The 22,547-nt window shown below is 25.4% G+C and overlaps 2 protein-coding genes across 3 annotated transcripts in view; one reads left to right on the forward strand and one right to left on the reverse strand.

Annotated features, from left to right (window-relative positions):
- The first annotated feature begins 223 nt into the window (after positions 1-223).
- On the forward strand, positions 224-6,889 carry LOC113560650 (protein zyg-11 homolog B-like). Its single transcript, XM_026966655.1, has 13 exons — positions 224-745; positions 1,402-1,596; positions 1,741-1,960; positions 2,230-2,410; positions 2,649-2,794; positions 2,923-3,063; positions 3,143-3,367; positions 4,428-4,536; positions 4,629-4,778; positions 5,553-5,739; positions 5,835-6,112; positions 6,185-6,317; positions 6,422-6,889. Exons 1-13 carry the CDS (start codon positions 495-497, stop codon positions 6,459-6,461), a joined length of 2,256 nt encoding a protein of 751 aa, XP_026822456.1. The 5' UTR covers positions 224-494; the 3' UTR covers positions 6,462-6,889.
- An 8,208-nt stretch (positions 6,890-15,097) lies between these two features.
- The window catches only part of LOC113549075, a 28,199-nt gene continuing 20,749 nt past the window's right edge, over positions 15,098-22,547 (reverse strand). Inside the window, exons 4-6 of one of the 2 annotated variants that reach the window (XM_026950230.1) lie at positions 19,636-20,249; positions 17,687-18,146; positions 15,098-15,431 (exon numbers count right to left, since the gene is read on the reverse strand). In XM_026950230.1, coding sequence (XP_026806031.1) covers positions 15,369-15,431; positions 17,687-18,146; positions 19,636-20,249 — 1,137 coding nt within the window. In that variant the 3' untranslated portion in view covers positions 15,098-15,368. The remainder of the gene's footprint in view (positions 15,432-17,686; positions 18,147-19,635; positions 20,250-22,547) is intronic. The other variant, XM_026950229.1, reaches the window with a different exon arrangement.

Raw genomic sequence — 22,547 nt, forward strand, 5'->3', positions numbered from 1 at the left:
TACAAGGTTTTTTTTTTATCAAAATTGCCGACTAAAAACAGTCACCCAACTTTATACCTGTGATTAATCAATTATTTTGTAGATGTTGTGACGTCTTGTGCGTCCCTGGTTTCCTAATCACTATTTATTCCCTTATCAATTGTCACATTTATGAATAAATATTATTTCCATCGAGTGTTGAGTATTGTAGTCAGAGTTCACTGTGTCTCACGATATAGAAGAAGATAGTATCACAAAATATAATATCATGATTACTGATAATACCATAATAGTATAATACTTATAGACGGATCATAATATTGTTATTATATACTTCACAGTTCACTCTCCATCTTAAATCAGCTGACTATTACAGAATAATAATGTGACTTTCGTATTAAGTATTAACTTTTGAGAACTCATCGGTAAACATTAAAGGCCTAACGTAACATCATACATTTATCTTTGTTTTTTTTTTATATATATTTAAATTGCAAGTGATTTTATTATCCATAATGTATGCCAATCCTGAAACCCTTAAAGATTTGTGCATTGACTATGTCTGTGACAACATAGAAAAACTTTATATGGCTGAACAAATAAGTGAGACTGACTTACAGCCTTCTGAACCTGAGTATATGTTTATTGACAGAAATGTATACTTGCCAATGGAGGTGTCAGAGGTGTTGTTGACAAAACTTAGTGTACGGAATAAACTTAATGATGAAATATTATCACTATTCAGTAATAAAAATGTCTATTTGAGGTATGTTTATATTTATATGAAAATATTTTACTTTGTAAGTCTAGTTAAATAATTAAGTAGGTATTAATTTATAAATAATTTGTTGATGAACGAGAACTGATACTATTTTATAAATAAAGCTTTTATTAAAGTTCATAAATGTATTGAATTTTTTAATAATTAGTTAATACTACTATGCAACTAAATTAATTAATTAATATTTAGTAAAATCTTTCTGTTTTGATAATTAGGTACTAAAATTTAGATACCTAACTTACCATAATAATTATATTATTCATGTTATGATATACTTAATACCTAGTTGTTGACTGCCACAGTTTATTCATAGAGCTGTTTTTAAACACCATGAGTATTAAAATAGGTACTCACTGCTTTTGTCACATACGTTGTTGTATTTTTGGACACATTTTAACATAGTCCATAAGTTATTTTTACATATTTTTTAAAATTTTCTTATCTTAATTGCTTCTTGATGTCATTTTTTGTTTGTTTAACGATAAAAATGTATTAAATCCAAAAAAATTTGGAAAACTGTTTAACATATATTTTAAAAGTAAAAATATACAATTATTTTAGTTATTTAAAATTAAATTTATTACATAGATAGTATTATTATTATGTAATGATAATATTGTAACCATTTTTATATCTTTTAGGAATGTCATATTACCAAAAACAAAAAATTTAACCACAAAAGGACTAAGAACATTAAAAAAGCATAAAATAAAAAAACTAAAAGTTTATGGTTTGGACTGTACAGTAAACGAACTTGTTGGTTCATTAGGTGAATGGACAACACAGAATTTAGAATCATTATGTGTATCAAATAGTTCATTCATTAGTGATTCTTAGTAAGTTCTTGATAAAAAAAATTGCTTATTTAATGCTTGTTTATTTAATAACAATAGATTAATAGATGATATTTTAATAATTTTTAAATAAAATATTATGAAATATAGTAAAGACAAATTTAAGTAGATAATATTTGTTTTCAGTGATTTGAGATTTTGTGTTGCTGTCTCATTATCAAAATTAAAAAACCTTTGTTCACTTGATGTCAGTAATACTGAGTTTAGTACCAACAATTTAATTGCTGTAGTTGAAGATTTGCCTCTTTTGGAGTCATTAGATATTTCTAATACAAAAGTTGACACACTTTTACCATTGGGAAAGAAAAAAAACCAATTAAGAAAATTGAGTGTATACAATTTAAAGGTAAAAACTATAAATAATTTGTTTTTGTTAACATAGTTTAAATAGAAAAAAAATAAGTGTTAATCAATAATTTAATAAATCTAATAATCTATAACAAGTAAAATAGAATTCATTATTGAATTTAAAAAATATATTTATTCATATAATTTGTTGGTATATATAATTTATGAAAATCCACTATTGTAATAATTGTGTGTATAATATACCTAACCTAGATATTGATTTTTTTTAAGGTTAAATAATAAAAATACTGATTTTTTTCTCTTTAGGAAGCTACAATGCATTTGATTGCTTTCAGTCCACTTAAAAGTATGACATCGTTGACACATTTAGATTTATCATCTGAAAAATATTCTCACCCATTTGAGAATTTTAGCTGTGATACACCTTGGTTACAATTTTTGACTGATCCCGATTGGTTACCCAATTTAGTTTCATTGGATATATCTGGTAAGTTTTAACTTATTGTATTGTTGACTATCTTAGCTCTCAAGGCTAAATCATTAATTTCACTATGAATGACATGAAGTACTTTTGATAAATTACATATTTTTTGTACAAAAAATATTTTAATGATTTCTATTTTAACTTATTTAAAAATTTATTACTTATGTTATATTATGAAAATATAATTGATATTATTTGTATATTAAATGCTCATTGTTAAAAATTGAATCAAATTGTTTAGGAAGCGATAATGTTGGTCCAAGAATCATGCAAGATTTTTTAACTACTCATAAAAAACTAAGATTTTTAGGTTTAATGCATATGGATGATTGTGGTTTGGCCATGTTCACTGTTCCGACTCATCCATTATATAATCCAGACTTGGTGGTTAGTATTATTTAAATATATTATAATATTACATTTATATTAATAATAAAGTATGATTTAAATAGTTCATTGTTTATTTGTTATATATGTATACAATTTTTTAAAATTAATTACATTTAAATGTCTAGGTTACTGGTGTTGTGACACAAGAGCAATTATTGACTGGTTTAAAGCGTTACACAAAACGTCCGACATATATTCAAAAATGTCTTTACCATTTGTTTAAATGGACTGAAAAATATAACTGCCCCAAAGTTGACATTATTCAAGTAATTTAAATTACAATAATTAGTATAGTATTATTTTTAAATATTTTTTTTATTAATAGTTTATGTTTTGTTGTATTAGTTAATTTTAAATGTGATGAACTGTCTTCCTGACAGTTTCCCAGTACAAATGGCAGCAACTGCTTGTCTTTATAATTTAACCAAGAGTGATCTAGCCTTAAACATACATCCTAGTGTTTTGGCTAAAGTAGTAGAAGCAACATTAGATGCCATGGAACGTTTTCCCAATCATAATCAGTTACAGAAAAATACACTATTGACATTATGTAGTGATCGTATACTTCAAGTATGTATATCTTAATTAATTTAACTATATAGTGAAGGTTATATTGGATATTTTTTAAACAAATGCATTTTTAATAACATAGCTACATCTACATAAACTTTTTTTCAATTTTTACTTTTACTTATTCATTTAAAATAATATTACAACCAGGGCTTAAATTAAAAAAAAAATATGTAGTTTTTCCGTTTTTTATTATTTTAACATTATAACATTTAAATATTTAACGTTATTTGATTTTTTCCGTTTAATGTTATTATGTTTTTAAACGTTATTTGAATTTTTGTTTTTTTTTAACGTTACAACTTAAAAATATATTATAATTTTTTTTTCTAAATTATATTATTATTTGTAGTATAATTAATCACACTGTAATGTAAGAACTACAAAACTTATAGAATTTGTTGGCCAGGTTATAAGATTAATTCAAAAATTAAAATTTGAGTACCTAACATTATTAAATTATTAATGTTATAAATACGTTTTTTGTTTATTGTTAGTCTTCAATTATAATTAATGATACATGTTTTATGGTATTCATTTTTTTTTCTTTTTTGTTAACTGATTTTGTTTATTATTTTAATTTTTTTTTCCGTTATAACGTTATAAATCATGTTTTGAAGCCCTGATTACAACTTAATTACATATTATATTTATATAGTGATATTAATACATATTATTATATTATTTTTTGTATTTGAGTGTATTATGTTTTTGTAATTTGTTAAAAAAATCACAGTAGGATATGAAATGATTAGTAGAACAGTATTTTATTTATTGCACTGAAAAACATTGAGTCATAAATATCATGTTTAATATGGTATGGTTTTATAATTCAATACTTCAGTTGCTAGTAGTGATGGTTAACAATTTTGGTTAGGTGACGATTGGCACCTCTCAGTTGAAAGACATTCAATATTCTTGTTAAAATAATATAATGAAATGAAAATTTATAAATTATTAGCTATTACCCTTTTTTTTTTTTTGTGATTTAATGCTATATAATTTGTAAAATTTTAAAAAAATTTCACTGGGTATAATATGTATTTTTGATGAACATTAGGATGTGAAAATGGATAAGTTCAGATGTGCAAAATTAGTCTTGGATTCATTACATTTTTTCAATGATATTGTCATGAACCGTATGAGTGTTGCAATCTGCAGTATATTAGGTAAGATTTTACTAATACTTTTATTTTTGGATTAGTAAAGTAATTATTTGGTAATTTTTTTTTATCTAAATAATTTATTTAATATTTTATAGCTGCAAAAATTTCTACGTCTGAAACCTCTCAATTAGGATCTAACCCAAGATATATGGCCAAATTGTTATCAATAGTATTTGAAAAACTATCAACTCGAACTGTTGATGTGACTATGAAGTTCACACTTAGTGCACTTTGGAATCTTACGGGTAATAATAATTTAAAAATATTACTAGTTGATATTTATTAGCAATATATTTACTGAACACAGTGGGGTTTTGTTAATCCAAAAGCAATTGGAGAAAGGGGTTATTTGGATTAATCATGACTATTAAAAAACAATTTTTTTGTAATTTAAACTTAAAAATTTATTTTTAAATTTATTCTGATAATTATATGATACACAATTGACAAATGTAATTAACTTATGTAATCATATCTATATATTGTACATGTGCTATGTACTATCATAATTCCATTAATGTATATTATAAGGTGGGTCTATAGGAAAATATGTCTCTAAAGGAACTTTACTGTCAAGCATAAGTGCCATAAAAACCAATACATTAGTTATGAGAAAAATGTATGTTTGTATATACTTCCAGCATTTCCCAAGAATCAATAATTATGTTTATAGTCTATATTAATGTTATTTTTCAGGGGAATTTTTTTAATAAAATATTTGTAAAATTGGTATACTTATTGAATGTCATATCTAACTATTTGGGGGGGGGGGGGGGTTACGGTTAGGTTTGTTTAGAAGGACTGTAATAGTGGTATGTTAATTGTTGTCTTTTATATTTGCTTGTGTTCAGATTAACAAGATTACTGAGTAGTAAATTTATTATGTATGCTTATTATGAAAATTGTGTTATTTATATTGATAACAAAATTAAGTGTCCATATGTTTTATATAATATTTTTAATTTCAATTTAAAATAAAGATCAAAGTAAATTGTTAACTAAGTAATTTTATTTTTAAGATGAATCCCCTACAACATGCAAAGTTTTCATTGATGAAGGAGGGTTAGCATTATATATGAATATATTAAATACATTTATTGATGACAGTACTGTAGAAACTAAAGTACTTGGTTTAGTAAACAATATTGCTGAAGTACCACATTTGAGAAATATGTTATTCAGTAATGATATTATTCCTACTCTAAGGTTTGTAGACTTAATTTATTTTGTACACATATTATATATCTATAATGGTGCAATTATTAATATACATTATACATAAAATAAATAATTTATTCCAGACGTTTGTTACGGTCAGAACAAATTGATGTAAGCTATTTTGCGGCTGGAATAATTGCTCATTTAGCATGTGAACCTAGTTGGGAAACATTTACTGTGAATAGTAAAGCTGAAGTTTTGGAAGAACTACGATATGCTGTTAAGCAGTGGGTACCGCCCGAGGGAGAAATGGTTGCATACAGGTCTTTCCAGCCTTTTATTGGGCTACTAAAATCAACCAAAACACCACAGGTTCAGCTTTGGGCTGCATGGGCAATACTTCATGTTTGTACTAAAAATGGTTTGTATATTTTAAATATTTTTTAGTGAATTTGCATAAAAATGTATACAATATATTTGATTTTTTTGTTAGCTAAAAAATATTGTGCAATGCTTAATAAAGAAAATGGTGTTGATATTCTTCAACAAATTGCTTTGGATAAAACAGTCGATCATGAAGTGTGTGAATTATGCTATGGTATATTAGACTTGATGAATGAATTTAGGTAAGCTTAAAAAAAAATCAAGCTTTTAATCAATGATTAAATAATTTATTTAAACTACACACTATGAGTTATTGTACTATGACTATTATTTATTATGTTTATAGGAAAGTTTCTAATCCAGTACAACAAATTGATACATTTTAGTCATTTATCTTACTTGCTATATTCCTTTAAATTAACAATAGTATTTATTTTATTATTTTTCTTGTTATATCTTTAACTATTATTGTGATTTTAATTATTTCTTAATTTTTATTCTTTAAATATTGTAACATTTTATATTAAAATTGATAAAAAAAAAAAAAAAAAAAAACACTGAATTAAAACTTGTTTAATATATTTTACTAGTTATAATACGTATTTATATACAAATTACTGAGATTAGTACCCAGAATGAATTTGGCCATTTGGGTCTTCAGATTTACTAAATATCTATCTAAAAATCATATCTGAAAAAATATCTATGCTTTTATCGATACGTTATATTTCTAATATGTCAGCAACGTAATAAATCTGTAAAACTTTTGAGGTTATTTTTTTAATTTTTAAAATTATGAATGTATGATGTTAAGAAATTTAAAAGTTCACTTTGAAACATATTTTTCAAGTTGGTAACTGTTATTTAATGTATTTAAATCTTGAGCTTAAAAAAACAACTTTCAGTATTTATTGATCTATTAAATATCATAATTATGATTCCATTATCAATTAGTATTAATATAAGTAGGATGCTTCAATATGATATAACAATTAGACAATTGAATACAATCTATAAATTAAGCTGAATAATTAAAATTAGAATTTTATTAAATCAATGTACCAATTTTATATTAAGTGTTTTTTTAAATGTCAAGGTTGAAAAGTAAAAATTCTTATTTAGGATCAGTTAAAATACTATAAAATGTATTCCAATGTGTCTTATTGATTTTATGAGCTAAATATGTATTTTTATTGTGTAAAAAACACATTAATTAACAATTTGAAATTTATAAAAATACTACAATAATTTCAAAAATAATAGATTTTTATCTGTTCTAATTTAAATAATATTAAAATATTGCACCTAGTAAAAATATAACAATATTCAATTTAAAAAAAATGAAGATAGATGGTATATTTTTAAATGATTTCTGACTTTAAGTTTTTATTAATTCAATAAATTTAGTGTCTTACACCGATTATAACATCTAAAAACAAATTTGTTTTATAATATACACTGTGTAATATACTTGTGACAAATATATTTTTAGTAATATAGTACTTATATTTTTTTGTAATTTAAAATTTTTACATTATATTTGAGTAGAAATTACTAGGTTTTTCAAATACTTTCAAATTTTTTATTCATTGAATTATATTGTATGTGAAGTATAAAACTAACTTAAGAACAGTTAATATTCTTAAATCATATCTATAGTTAAAATTGACAATTATTATTTTTTTATAAACCATTAACTCCGTGATTTTAATAGTATTTAAGTCATTATCAATAATACATACTTTGTATTTAACATCATTAAAATAGTTTGGTACTCATAATATTTTAAAATACCAAGATTGAGATTATCTTATAGTCATCTCATCATAAATAATAGTTTTTAATCAGACGAAAATGTTGAGTAACTGATATTGTTTCATTATACATACCAAAAATGTTGTGATAGTAGTTTACTGTTTAATAAATAGTTAAAAAGTGTAATCTGATTTTTTTAAGTTATTAAATATATTTAGAATTAGATTAAAAACTCAATCTTCACTCATTTATAGTTTTAAATAATAAATTCCAAAAATAATAAATTCGTCTGTTTTTCATCGCAATTTATTAATTATAACTTTTATATGTATAGCTATGTATACATTGCACTATTTGAGGCCTGAGCACATAAATAATACAATGCTCATTAAAATGCAAGCAATTGTTTAATATTAATATGTTTATTTTTTAGACAGTCTTAGAATGAGGACTCAAATATTTAATCATTTCGATCTCTATAATATTAATTAATTATTATAATAAATGTATTGAAGTATTTTAAGCAGTATTTTTTTATATTATTTGTATTGGGTTATACATGTTAATAATGCAAAATTAAAGTATAATTTTCTCACCTTAATAATATTATTCATTGCATCATAATACATAAAAATATGAATATGGACATTAAACCTAGTTGAAATTTATAGTTATAATGTTGAACTATCAAAAAAAAAAAAAATCCTATATTTTTATGTAACCTATCGTTAGTTGAATCTTATTAAGTAATATTAAATATTATATTTAATTTGAAATTGTAATACAATAATTATATTGTATTTTAATATGTGTTTTATTTATTAATACATTAATAAATTTAATAATAATTTAATATAATTATGGTAAGGAATATTTGTCGCAGTATAGTCTATTTTTGGTAATTTTTCTCTGGATTTAATTTATGTATTAATATTATTTTGATAAAGTTTAAATAACCTCTTAAAGTTTTTTAGTACTTATGAACACAAATAATTGAGATTTAACAAGTAAACAGTTATTTAAATATTTTTTAAACATCTACATGCCAGACTTTTGTATACAAAGCCTTTTACTACTTATATTCATTTTTTTCAACTTTAATTCAGATTATATTTTCTAAGATAAAAAACTTTGAAGCTAGAATGTATTACTAAATATTTTTTAATTTATCTAGTGACTAATATTTAAAAATTAAAATTTTATTTATGATATCGAATTTAATAATTCAATACATATTTATAAATACTAATAAAAATATATTTTTTTTATGTTAATACTTAATTTTCTTTATTTAATTGAATTATTGATTATCTGCCTACAGTTAATATATCTAACACTATTAATATTTTGCCTAATAACTTATTAATGTAACTATTCATTTTTTTCTTTACCCGTTATCCAACCTACTTATTTGCAACTGAATGGAATTATGATTATATGTAATTATAACAACAGCAAAGAAAATCCATAAACAATTGTATTCATTGTTATTTTCTTAGTTTCCTTAAGATAAGTTTAGTATTAGGCCAACTGTAAACATACAATAACAATAGGTATTGATAGTTGTATATTAAAAATTATAATAATTATATTAGTATTTGAATGTTTACTGTTTATATAAATAACATTAAACTTTTGATTGTACAGTGTTTTTATTTTGTTGAAATATATGTATATTATAAAATGAATATATTTATTACTGGGTACCTATGCATAGCATATACCTGTGTATAGAAATTAACTTTAAGATTATTTTTTGATTTATGTGAATCATTAGGAGAATTGAATTGTATCATCATCGTATGTTTTATGTGAATTATATTTGTAAAATAAAATTATTTTGTCAATGTGAAGTATGATTTATTTAATAATATAAATTATTATGGCTACAAACTGCTAATTTAATTATTTGACTTCTCTATGCAAAATTACAGTAACTCAATAACTGACCACTAAATTGCAGGTATAACAAATTTACTATAATAATATTAATAATATATTATATAAATATAACTATACCTACTAATTTACTATATTATAATATAATAGGTATATAGGTATTGTTATTTTTCTTAATACTTATGAGTTATGAGTTTATTACTTTTATGAAGTCAGTGTGTCAATATTTCGGTACCTATCAAATTCTTATGGTAGTCAAATTCAATAAGTAGTCTAAATTATAAATATTATGATGTGTCAGTACTGACTCAAACAATAACTGAACCTCTAAATATGGCATTATAAGAATTATTAATCATCGCAAAATTATAATATATAATTAAATAATAAATAGTTGTTAGTACAAGAAAATTAGTTAAAAAAAATGAATCGTATGTTTGAATTAATAATGATATTAATATTTGTTATGCTTGACTCTAAGAAGTAGGTTATAGATGTTATAGTTATTCATAAATTCTATTTTATTGATTACCGGTTATTTAATGAAAATACAATACAAAGTATTCTATAGTAACCTATTGAATATGAATATATTATGATAATGAATTACCTAGGTATTAGATCTATACACTTTGTCTAGATATAAGGAATAATGATTTAATTAAATTACCTAAATAATTATTGTGTATATTTTATATTTTTTAAATATTTGAATAATGTATATTTCGAAATTTTTTACCGATTACTACTTATGTTAATACTAAATACTATAGACTGCATGGTATTACGTAATAACAATGACATTTTTTTTTAATAAGTATTAAATGTTTTGTTGTCTAGTTCAGCGGTTCTCATTATTTTTATTCTTAATATAGATTTTAATATATTATTATTTTGTTTATCAACTTATGAACTATTTTAAATATTTCATGTATTACTTGAAAATATCAATCGTATCTTCATTGATAAAATTCCCTCTAAGTAAGGAACATATATATGAGCTTTCCGTGTACCTATTACTTACCGGCTACCACTGGTTGAGAACTTGAGAATAGTGGGTCCAGACGTCTACATAGTTGGTTATAGTGATCATATAACTATTTTTTTTACATTTATAGCTGAAAATATATGGTCTTAACTTATGTGATATATACATATATAAATTAAATTCAAACATTATTATTTTAGATTAATATAAGTCGTAAAAGAGTACAATTTGGTAAATAGGTAATTCTATAATCATATATGACGTATTCAATAATTGAAGAATGTACATATTTAAGTCAACATCTTAAATTTTGCATTTTAAAGAGGGACTCGCATAGTAGGGATTTGTTAGCTTACGAAAAATGAATAAATTTTTTTGATTATGCTTGTCATTGGTTACAGAAAATAAATTAGTTACTATAATTGGATATCATTTTAGACCTGTAGATACTTAAATTTTATATTTTATTAAAATTACTCACATTAATGTTTGAAAATATGTGTATTTTACATTTATTGAATTTAAAAATATGATAAATCCAATGTCGATATTTAATTTATCACGGTCAATGGACAACGATGTGCAAGATCAACTATAGTTAATAAATATTGGTATCTACTTATATAAAATTAGATGCCTAAAACGGAAGACTCTTATAATATGCAAATCCACATTTTTTAACGTATTTTCATAAACTGTTTTTCAATAGATTCAGCAATATTCGTAGTATCATAGGTTAATTTTTATTGCTTATATTTTTTTATTTCAACACATAAATTTAATGTCGAACATAGTTGATTCACGAAAAACTATAATTTATTTATTCATGCAACTGGTTACAGAAAATAAAATAGTTATTGCGATTAGATATAATTTTAAATCTGTATTTTATATTTGAAAAACAACTCAAATAATCCTCTTAACGCGGAGTTAACATTTAACGGAAATCGGAATATAAGAAGGCGTAAGTCCATTGGATATGTCGTGCAGGACTAGCTAGTTTTAGATGATCATCATTATAGATTTAGCGGTAACTGGAAAGCATTAGAGTGAGAGTACCTACCTTTATCCCTCTAGTTCTATAATATATTAATATAAATTAAGTAATTTATAATCTATTATACTATTTATTGTCTATTTGTCTATCGAATGGTAAATACATTAGATTAAGAATTTCAAGCTCTTAGTATTATTTATTAGATGATTAAATCTCAGACAATGATAATTTTTCCAATTGTAAAACATACTTAGTTCATATATATAAGTGCGTATCTATTAACGTGTAAAATGTAGATATAACTAAATTAATTATTAATATATATTATGTAATTCATAAATATGATTTGTCTATGGTCTATGTACAAAATGGTTGGCATTTCCAGGATTTTTTCTGATTTATGTATTTTTTACATTTAAGTACAACTATACGGTTTTATATCATTTGTTATTTCAAAATGTATTATGAAATCCTACTTTAGTACCTACTACAGGATAATTTATTATTAATCATTATAGGTACAGCTAATATTTTTATCAGAAAAAAAGAGTGATTTTGTTCAGAGTAAGTTTATACGACTATAAAACCTAATTAACTTATATGTAAGATGTATATATATACATTATTAAACTACTAATGAAAACTTTTTAAGTAATTTTTAGATCTGAGAAGAATGAGAAAAAAATCGATGTAGGTAATATCATACTATAATCAATTGATACTTAATTTTTTATATTTCTAAGCAATATAAATTCTTTTTTAAATTGAAATTCAGCAAAATAAATTTGAATGTTCAAATTAAATAAACTATTATTTAACTTTATGATGCATAGTATAATTTGTTTTCACAGTTTCTGGTTGATTCACAAGTTCCCACACATTCCCGTAAGTTTGCCATTCCCAATTTAAGGGACATAGATTTTTAACTAAACAGACATCCAGATGTATTAATAAGTATTAAAATGATTGATGTACATTGTACATACATAATAATAATACAGGAAATATACCTAGGTAGTAGTTATGGGTAATTAATTATAATATCATCTACAACGTACGAGTACCTACTACCTACCTAATATCCATGTATAGGTACATTGGTACTCGTATATTATGCAGCTCTATTGCATACAGTATTATTTATCTGTAAGATTTACATCTGTATATCTACTAACTTACACCTTACTATAACTCAACTATACGTGTACACTTATAGAATATTGATTACCTATATTATAATATATCGTACAGATACTTATTAATATTAAAGACTAAATTATTATAATATATGTAGTATATTTGATTATGAACACCATCGTTTTCGTATTAAAAATATTACATGCGTTTTTAGTTTATTAACTATTATTATATTTTTCAAATTTAATTATAAGTCTATAACAGTAAACTAGAAACGTGAATATGTAGGTTACAACATAAAGAAATTAGTAGGTGGGTAGGTAGGTACCTACCTATCTAGCAATTATGTAGACTGATAACTGCTAAATACGCAAATTCGTGAATTATTAATATGGGCGTTGTTTCGTAGATAAACATTATGGTGGTATTCATTAAAAATAACAAATTGTAAAAAGAAAACCATATGAACATTATGAACAAATTAATTGGTATGCAATGACGATGCAAAACGTCCGATATCAATATAGGTACATCACACCTAACGTATATAATATTATGTAAGCATTATTCTAAAATATTCAAGTAGTTATATCGTTGGTTGTGTAGTCGAACATAGAGATTTTACTATTATATCTAATAATATTATGGTCTACGCGGTAGCATGGTTTAATTGGCAGAGTTGAATGTTGACGTAATACGACTAGGGATAGGTAGTTGCTTGCGGTGGTGTTCTGTAGCACCCCCAATTCAATTTTAAAGCACCCCATTTGGTTAGTTTTAAAATGTAAATGTTGGAAAATTTATTATTTTTTACCTGAAATTATTATCACTATTTTTAATTTTAACAATAGTAAATTTTATATATACCCAATTGAAAACAGTACTTACCTACCTATAAACTCTTTAAACCTATAATAATTAAACCAACCACATATATAAATATTATATTATTATAGATTTTTTGGATTGTATGATTTATTTATACAATTATAACATAAATAATGCAAATTATATATTACTATAAGGAATTAATAATACTATGTTTTTATTAAGTCTAATAGTAATATTAGTATCACTATGAGTAATTAATTATTGCCTATTATTAATATAGGTATGTATTTATATTATATATTTTCAAAATATTTATAATAAGTATTAAGTAAATCATTGATAAATATACTGGTTGATTTTTGAGATTGTACCTAATAGCTATATATCTAACTTAACGAGAATATTAATTAGTTATTTAATGAAATTGAAAAAATATTTTTTTATTTTCATGATATTAATTGGGTACTATTATTAGTTACTGTATTAGGTGCTCTGAAAAATGGTAAATATATTTCTTATAAATGAAAATAATAAGATCTGAATCCAGTTTATATGTAGATAAGATCGTAGGTATGTACATATTATATTTATATACATAATTTATAAATCACAGCCCAATTTATACATCAAATTTTTGGTAGGTGCAGAAAACACATCTTCAAAAATAATTTAAACACCAGAATATGCATGTGTCATCTCTTGTTACACCAATATGTATTACCTAGATAGTATATTAAAAAGTACCTAACTATAGAATGCACTACAATAAATATTATGTTAGTATACTGTATACTCCTACATTGAAATAATATTTACAATAAAAATAAATTTATTATAATAGGTAATATAATATATTTTTATGTTTAACTATTATTGGTTCTACATATTTATAATAAACTGAATGTATACATTTTACATGTTTTCTATGTATAAATATTTTGAACATTAAAAATTATTTTCATAAATATCTATTTACTAACAATATGCATAATATATATTGTATATATCAATCATATATGTATATAATATATATTATATAAATATATTGATTAACATAAAAATCACAGTCAAAAATAAATAACAAATTTATAATAATATATATAACTATAATACATAAACATGAAATAAAATATTAATAAATCGCAAATTTAATCTAACCGAGAATAAAACTATAAATTCTACTAGTCTTTTTTGTAAATATTTTTTTTCGAACACAACTTTTCAAACTTGAAACAACATTTATAGATATTTTATAAATAATAATTCATATAAATATAATATTATGTATGTATAATAAAGATGTACATTATAATAACCTAGAGGGAAAATATTTTAACGATAATCGTACATTGTATAAATAACATGATACCAATTTTATGTTAAATAATAATAAATCATGGTTTTTCATTTTCACTTTTTTATTTTATTTCTGTTAATTTTTAATAGGAATAATGATTGAAATATATGATAAATACAATATTATAATATTATTTAATTTTTATTATATAGTAATAGATCGGATAGGTATAACATTTAACATAGTTTAGGAAGGATTGTGTGTATGCCACCGTTTTAAATAAGTTCAATAACACAAAATAAAAATTTGTATAGAGTATAGAAAATTATACTTAATAATAGTAATATAAATTCAATTAAATAACCAAATAAACACAATTCATCAGTCGGTCAGCAAGGGGAATCGGTCTCCGAAGCACCGTTAATTTGTTTCCAAACTTTTTCTTCGATTTGCTAAAAAATAAAATATTAAAAGCCCATTAAATGTACATGAAACACAAAAAATATATTATTTTGCAATTTCCAATTATATATTTTAATAGCCACCGTTTTGTTATTAATAACTATAACTAATATGATGATTAATTTTTTTTCTTATCGATGTACCGAATGAATGGAATACAATATATTAATTTAATGATGTTCAATAATGGAGATATTATTAGGTATGGTACTACCTAGGTACACGGTACACATTTCACTCGTTGTTGTTTCATAATACAATATAAATATATAATACTATGATCTTTGTATTATGTGTGTATTATCAACACTAATGTAGTTGTGCCTATGGGCAATGAAAGATTTTTGTTTAATTTTAAACCATCACCAGAACGTAGTTATTATTTTTCTTTCGCATTACATAAATTACAACAATAAAAGCCAAAGGGTTCTATTCTATACAAGTTAGTTGCGTGATAGATTAATACAATATAAATTTTACCTTCAGTATTTGTTGTTTGTTTTTACGTAAGACATTTGTTCATAATCATGATACTTGTATAGTTGTATACATAAATAAATTACGAAGACTTAATTAAAATCTTTCCTTATAGTTAGAAATGGATAGGTTTCTAATGGAGTTTGCATGTTAAAAAATGTATTTGTTTTACGGAACCTTGGAAAATCAGGATTGATTATTAAATATACTCTAAACATCTGAAATTTATTTTTTAAGTTTTTTCAAGTAGTAAAAATAAAACCTTGATAAAAATTCCAAGCATAAAACTTTTAATTTAAATTTTTGATAGGCATACGGTATACTTATATATAAGATTGGTTTTACTTTTTAGTTGGAATTCGAATAGGTTATTGATTGATATGTTATTTTATGTTAAATTAGGTTTATATTGTATTTTTATTTTTTTTATTAAAATTATTTATTCTTTGTACAAACATGACATAAATAAACTTAAGAATAAATGAAAGAATATAAATAAATATTGAACACCTTTCACTATCAGCTACTTAATTTGATGTTTAATTCATCGTTCATTTTTTTCTGGTGTAAAATGGGTTTTTATAATCAACGCAATGTTAGTTTTTTCATTTTTTTGATCGTATAGTTAATTTAATATTGAAGTTAGTTTATGTAACGAGTAATTGATTTGCATCAATAATAATGTTAATAAAGGATGGATGAAATGAATTGGATAATTATGATTTGGTTTTGATGGAAATATATTATTTATATTAGTTGAGTGTTGGATGCTTGATTTGGAAGCTTGTGAATAAGTTTGTTTGGATATACTATTACTGAATTTAAACCGCTGTCAAAATTTTGGGTTAAGAATTGAGTTTACATTTTTTTTTTTTTATGAATAATTTTATTTTTACATTGTGTAATTGATTAAAGTTTTTGTATGTTTTTGAAAACTCTTTTTACATTAATATACCTATTGTAGTCTAATAGGTACCTATACAATTTTTAAAACGCGATATTTCTTTTTTATTATAGTTATAGTAAAAGTATTTAAAAAAAAATAATCTCTAGTAAAGTGTTATAAACTAATAAATAAATAAAAAAATGTTTAATTAATTTTTAAATTATGTTAATGAAAAAAATAGTTATCATTATTTTTAATTATTTTATTTTTAATTTTTTTCATATTTAAATTATTTTATGAAAAGTGCAAAGTAATTATCAACATTGTTTATAGATACATATTATATATTATCTAATCACGATATTTAAATTATAATATATTATATCTCATGATATATAAAAATCTCATTATATCATATATCTTTGTAATAAAAATTATAATTAAAATATTCTATTATAAAGTAATACCTATTTATTTTACTTATAATTTGTATTAGTTAATACTTTAGTTTGTTTAGTGTTCAATGTTAAGACATACGATAAATTAGAATTATAAAAACAAAATTACTTTATTTAATTGAAGTCGTTCTTAACAACTAGGTATATTAACAAAATTGTTTAAAATCTAAACCATGTAATATTGATGCAAAAAATTAGACTTTTCACTTATGAATTATGATTATGCATATGAAAACTTTTAAAAAAATTAAAGGAAGACAATTAAAGCACTAAATACGTGTTAGGTTTAGGTACATCAGAAGATTTATGAATGTTTCCATAAGGTCATTATTATACGTTGATCGTTGACATGCAAACGCCTATAATATATGCCATACACCAATACACCATCACCGTTATCACCGTAATTATCGTGGCGTCTTACCCTGTGTACCATTTTATTACGATCGTATCGTTCAATCAATTCTTTATCTGATAAGTATGCCAAACATTCAGATTTTATAATGGATGCTTCGATTTCAGGTATTAAAGTTAGAGCGGCTCTATGTTTTCTTTTTAACATTGTTGACAATGACTTCCAACCCTTACTAGAAGTCTTAACTGTAACATCCAACCCAATTGTGTTGTTGTTTGTCTCTTCCGGCAGTTCTTCTGGTAATTCGCATTCTACTTGGTCGTACACGCTCAACAAGTGTGCGCAATCTTGGCGCATCGATACGTAACCTAAGTCATCAGCGTTCTTACCATTTAGTATAACTGTCTTTGTGGTCTTCATGCTGGCTGCATCACTGTCACTACTATCATCTGTCCGGTCATTGCTATGGCCATTTGGAGATTCTAAATCTTGGATGTCTTGTAGTGCATCGTCCAATTCGGCATTGAATCTATAAAATATTAAATCATACACAGTTTAGGTTCGTGTTTTATTTTGAAAATATATACACATGAAATATGCGTGAGATGTTTAAACGTTTGGCTGCGTATTGCTGTGTTATGGATTTTACGGATAATTTTTAGGGTAGAGATGAAAACCTCATAATTAGTAGAGATACGAAATAATATAAAATAATCTAATGCATTTTAGATGAGCGGACTCTTACAACCTTAGAATTAGATAATACTAAAATATCCCAAAAAACATTTACCAGTAAATGCTGAAATTTATTCTAGTCTATCAATGCATACACGGTACTTTGTTCCCCGCTCTTCTCACACTTTCATAACGATTTTTCATTTATCATACTACATCATAAATAAATAAAATTAAAATTAAAATTAAAAACATAAAACCTATTTCGATGAGTTGTCATCATTCAAACATAAACGTAAACATACTGGACTACGAAATCTGTCCGATAACAAAAGCGTCAAAAATTGTGATATGTAGCTACATAATATATTTAAATTATAACAAACATAAATAATTTATGGATAACTTATTATAAATAATTTTATGTACGATAGAATATTTTTTTAAGTCACGGTGGCTTGGTTTACAATGTAGAAGATATCAACTTTCAACTTTGAATACTTTGATATTTTTTATGTTAGAAAAGTGAATCTAATTAGTTTTTTTTTTTTGAGAATATGTAAAACGGAAATTTTTAAAAAAGCGATTTTTATTTTGTTGTAGGTAGATACAAGTAAATTACACGGTATGGTTTTTAAAATGCTTTGATTATTTTTGAGTTATTTATAAACATTTATGAAGCTTTCGATTTTTTTCTACAAATATCAAAAATTTATTTTTTGTTTGATAAAAAAAATTAAATAGAAATAATTTTATAATATATATATTATAAATATAATAATTTAAATAAGTATTTAAAGCTATTAAAGATATATGGGCATGGGTTTTTTTTTTATAGACATTTGACATTTAAATTTAGATGAAATCGCATACTTAAACGAAGCATAACAGTTATAGGTAGCTACATTATTTCTTAATTGTGATTGGGATTTGGAAGAATATTTTATAGACAGTGTTATAAAGCAGTGCTACTCAAACTTTTTATCGCGAGTCCCCCCTAAATTTAATGTGAAACCGTCGCCCCTAGGAGACCGTGGCTTTCAGTTTGATAAGCACTGTTATAAAGGATGGTTCTCATTTGAAAAACGGATGTTTATATCTCCACGGGACTTGGGGCACTCTTATTATGTTGTAGATACAATAAAACCTCGAGTAATTCGAAAACATGCGGTCTCTGATAAAAAGTACTCGATGGTAAGATGGTATTCTTGAAAATCCCCAAAAATAGTACCTCGAATAACCTCGTTATTAATGAAAAAATGGGTGTGCGAGTGTAATATCATCGAATTCCACACCCGTACACAGTACAATAATATCGGAACGGTAGCCGATTCACCACTCACCTCTCTTCGGGCGATTCGACGTGTTTGGACAGCCTGTTGCCGATGGTCTTCTGCAGCTCTTCCATCAGCGACGCGTACTGGACGGGCTCCGCGGCGGGCGGTGGCCTTGGCGATAGGCTCCGCGGTGGCCGGTCGCCGGACGCGATGGCCTCCTGGATACTGGCGGACAAGGCGGTGTTCAAGCGGGACCTGTACACGGACGGTTCGGTCAGCTTCTCCAGGCACTCGTAAATCGGCACGGCGGCCACGGCGGCCGCGGACACCGAGTCCTGCGACGAGCTCTCCGACAGGCCGACCGGCGACGGTGTCCGCGAGAAGCTGGTCATCAGCTGCGTGGGCCGGCCGCCCGTGCCGTCCATCTCGACGATCACCACCGGCGTCACCGGCTTGGCCCTGCGCTTCAGCGTCACCGTCCGGCTGCACACGGCCGCGGTCGCGGTCACCGCCGCCGGTGGCCGGTGGTCGAGCGCGCTCAGCGATTCCGTGGACGCGTACGTGGGACAGCCACCGGGGCCCGTCGTGCCGTCCGCCTCGAACACCCAGGAACGGCCGTAGTTGTTGTCCGACGTTTTCCTGGTGGTGCTGTTCGACCGCAACACGCACTCCGATTTGACCTGCGCCATTTCAACGAAACCGAACGCGCGCAATCAGTGAAATAATCGGTACGTTATAATCAGGGATCGGGACTTCTAAGCATTTGCTTATTGTTATGGATCGACTTAAAATTTAGCAGAGTGCAATGGAAGTGTATGTCATGTTACAACACGTTCAATAATGAAATTTGAAAGTGCTTTTTTTTTTTTTCGCTTTTTTCAAAGATTATTTAAAAAGATGCTTATTTCCAGTTTTTCTACTTTTTATAGTTTTTTTTTTCAGAAAATCCCTCGGAAAATCTATAAACAATAAGGCACAATGTCTCGAAAGTGAAGTTTGATTTTTTTATATATAAAGATTCATTTCTATTTTTTTGATTAAATAATTTTGCTCAAATTTAAGTTTTTTAAATACTTATTTGAGTGCTATAAGTCCCGAGCCCTGGTTATAATACAATATAATATTAGCATTTTAGGTTTTTTTGTAAATCGTTTTACGACGATGTTTGGTGTGTGAATTTTTTGATCTTATAAATGACAATATTAGTAGGTTAGTAGGCATGCCCATGTGGCTATGTTGTATAGATAACATTTATATACATTTTGAGCAACAACATTTTAAAAAACAACACGCGCGAAACACTCAAACACCGCGGGTGGCGGATACCTCTACTTTTTGTTTTTGGACTTTTCCCGGACAAGATTATACTTCATACTGATATGTTATCGAAAATAGAAGCGATCGCGGTGGCATGATTTTGTTGTTGTTTTACGGGATACGTCGGGATTGGAAAATTAGATTTTTTCGAAATGTATTCTTTGCTCATTCAAATCAGTCACGTCTAACACGACGACAACATTATATTATTATGTAGCTATCGAACTATATACGTGTGTATAGAGTGTAGACGGTATTGATTTTCAAACACTGTGACACATTTATTGGCGTTGGGAAGCCGAAACGCAGAACAAGTGTAGGTATTAGATACATTTTTCTTGTGTTTAATTTGATCTTTAACCACTATATTAATGTTTTCACTACACTGATGTACCTTAACGTATCGTAGGTATATTAGCTAGAATAGTCGGGAAACCACATCACATAACTGTCTTACATTTCGAGAAAGGTTCTGCAGAATAATAACCCGGGTTGTGCTTATTTCGTTAACTAAGTGGGTATGTATGGGTGTAATTAGTGTACATTTTGTCAACTTCACGACTCGATGAAAATAGGCACACATCACTGAACTGATATTTGCATACCTACTTATATCTATATCTACAGGAGGCACGGTTTATGTACAGTGTATATCCGTAATATTATAGTATCGGTATAACGTAAATATAATACAATATATTAATATGTAACTAATGTGGTTTAATTGCGAAACCGCCTATGTTTCGTTAAAAAAATGCGTAAAAGAACTGATAGGAACCTTCTATTTGATGGATAAATTTCGAAATTATGCTCGATTTTTGACCCAATTAAGAATGCCTATTATTATTTTTAGTTAAAACACACAAAATATGAAGCGAAGTAATACGTTTTATGTTCCATGTACTTTGGATTGTCAACAATAAATACCTAATGAAAATATAGGATACCTATGAACAATGAACATAATATAATGTAAATATATTTTGAAAAACGGTCTAAAATAGTTGTTATTTGTTTATGTTTACCTCGAAGCTTATGTTGTAAATTAATTTTTCAAAAGTAACCATGTTACGTAATATAAAGTTCGAAGAACGCTTTTAGGTTTTTTTAAATGGAATTGTTTAGGAAATAATGAATACTTTTAAAAATAAGAACATAGACGCACTCCATAAACAAATTAATAATCATCACATCTGCAGACAATGAAATATAAATTATTGTATAATAGTTTAATGTGAATCAAAAAGTATAAAGATAATTGCACAAGTGCTATCCTATGGAATATAGCCATGGAGAATTAACACATTTTTCAATGAAAGTTCTTAAAACGCAATAATTATTTTAGATAATTTGTTTTCTTTGTAAATGTCTGAATTGTTTGTTTGTGTAAGAGAAGTCACACAAAAACAATGTCGTAAAATTGTTATCATTATATTTTAGGGTCTATATAATAGTACCTATCAATGATTAAATTTTATGTGAGTTTTGAGTAATGACATATCTTATGAAATTACACATTATTCTTTGTCACTTATATTATTTGTAATAACTTCGATAAAATTGCGTTACCTAAATAATTATTTAAATAATAATAATTTTATAAATAAGTAATTACCAATACCAAAACATGAATGAACTGCATAGAAAATATTGTTTTAATT

Source organism: Rhopalosiphum maidis, chromosome 1 (genome assembly GCF_003676215.2).
Source record: "Rhopalosiphum maidis isolate BTI-1 chromosome 1, ASM367621v3, whole genome shotgun sequence".
Classification (NCBI taxonomy): Eukaryota; Metazoa; Arthropoda; class Insecta; order Hemiptera; family Aphididae; genus Rhopalosiphum; species Rhopalosiphum maidis.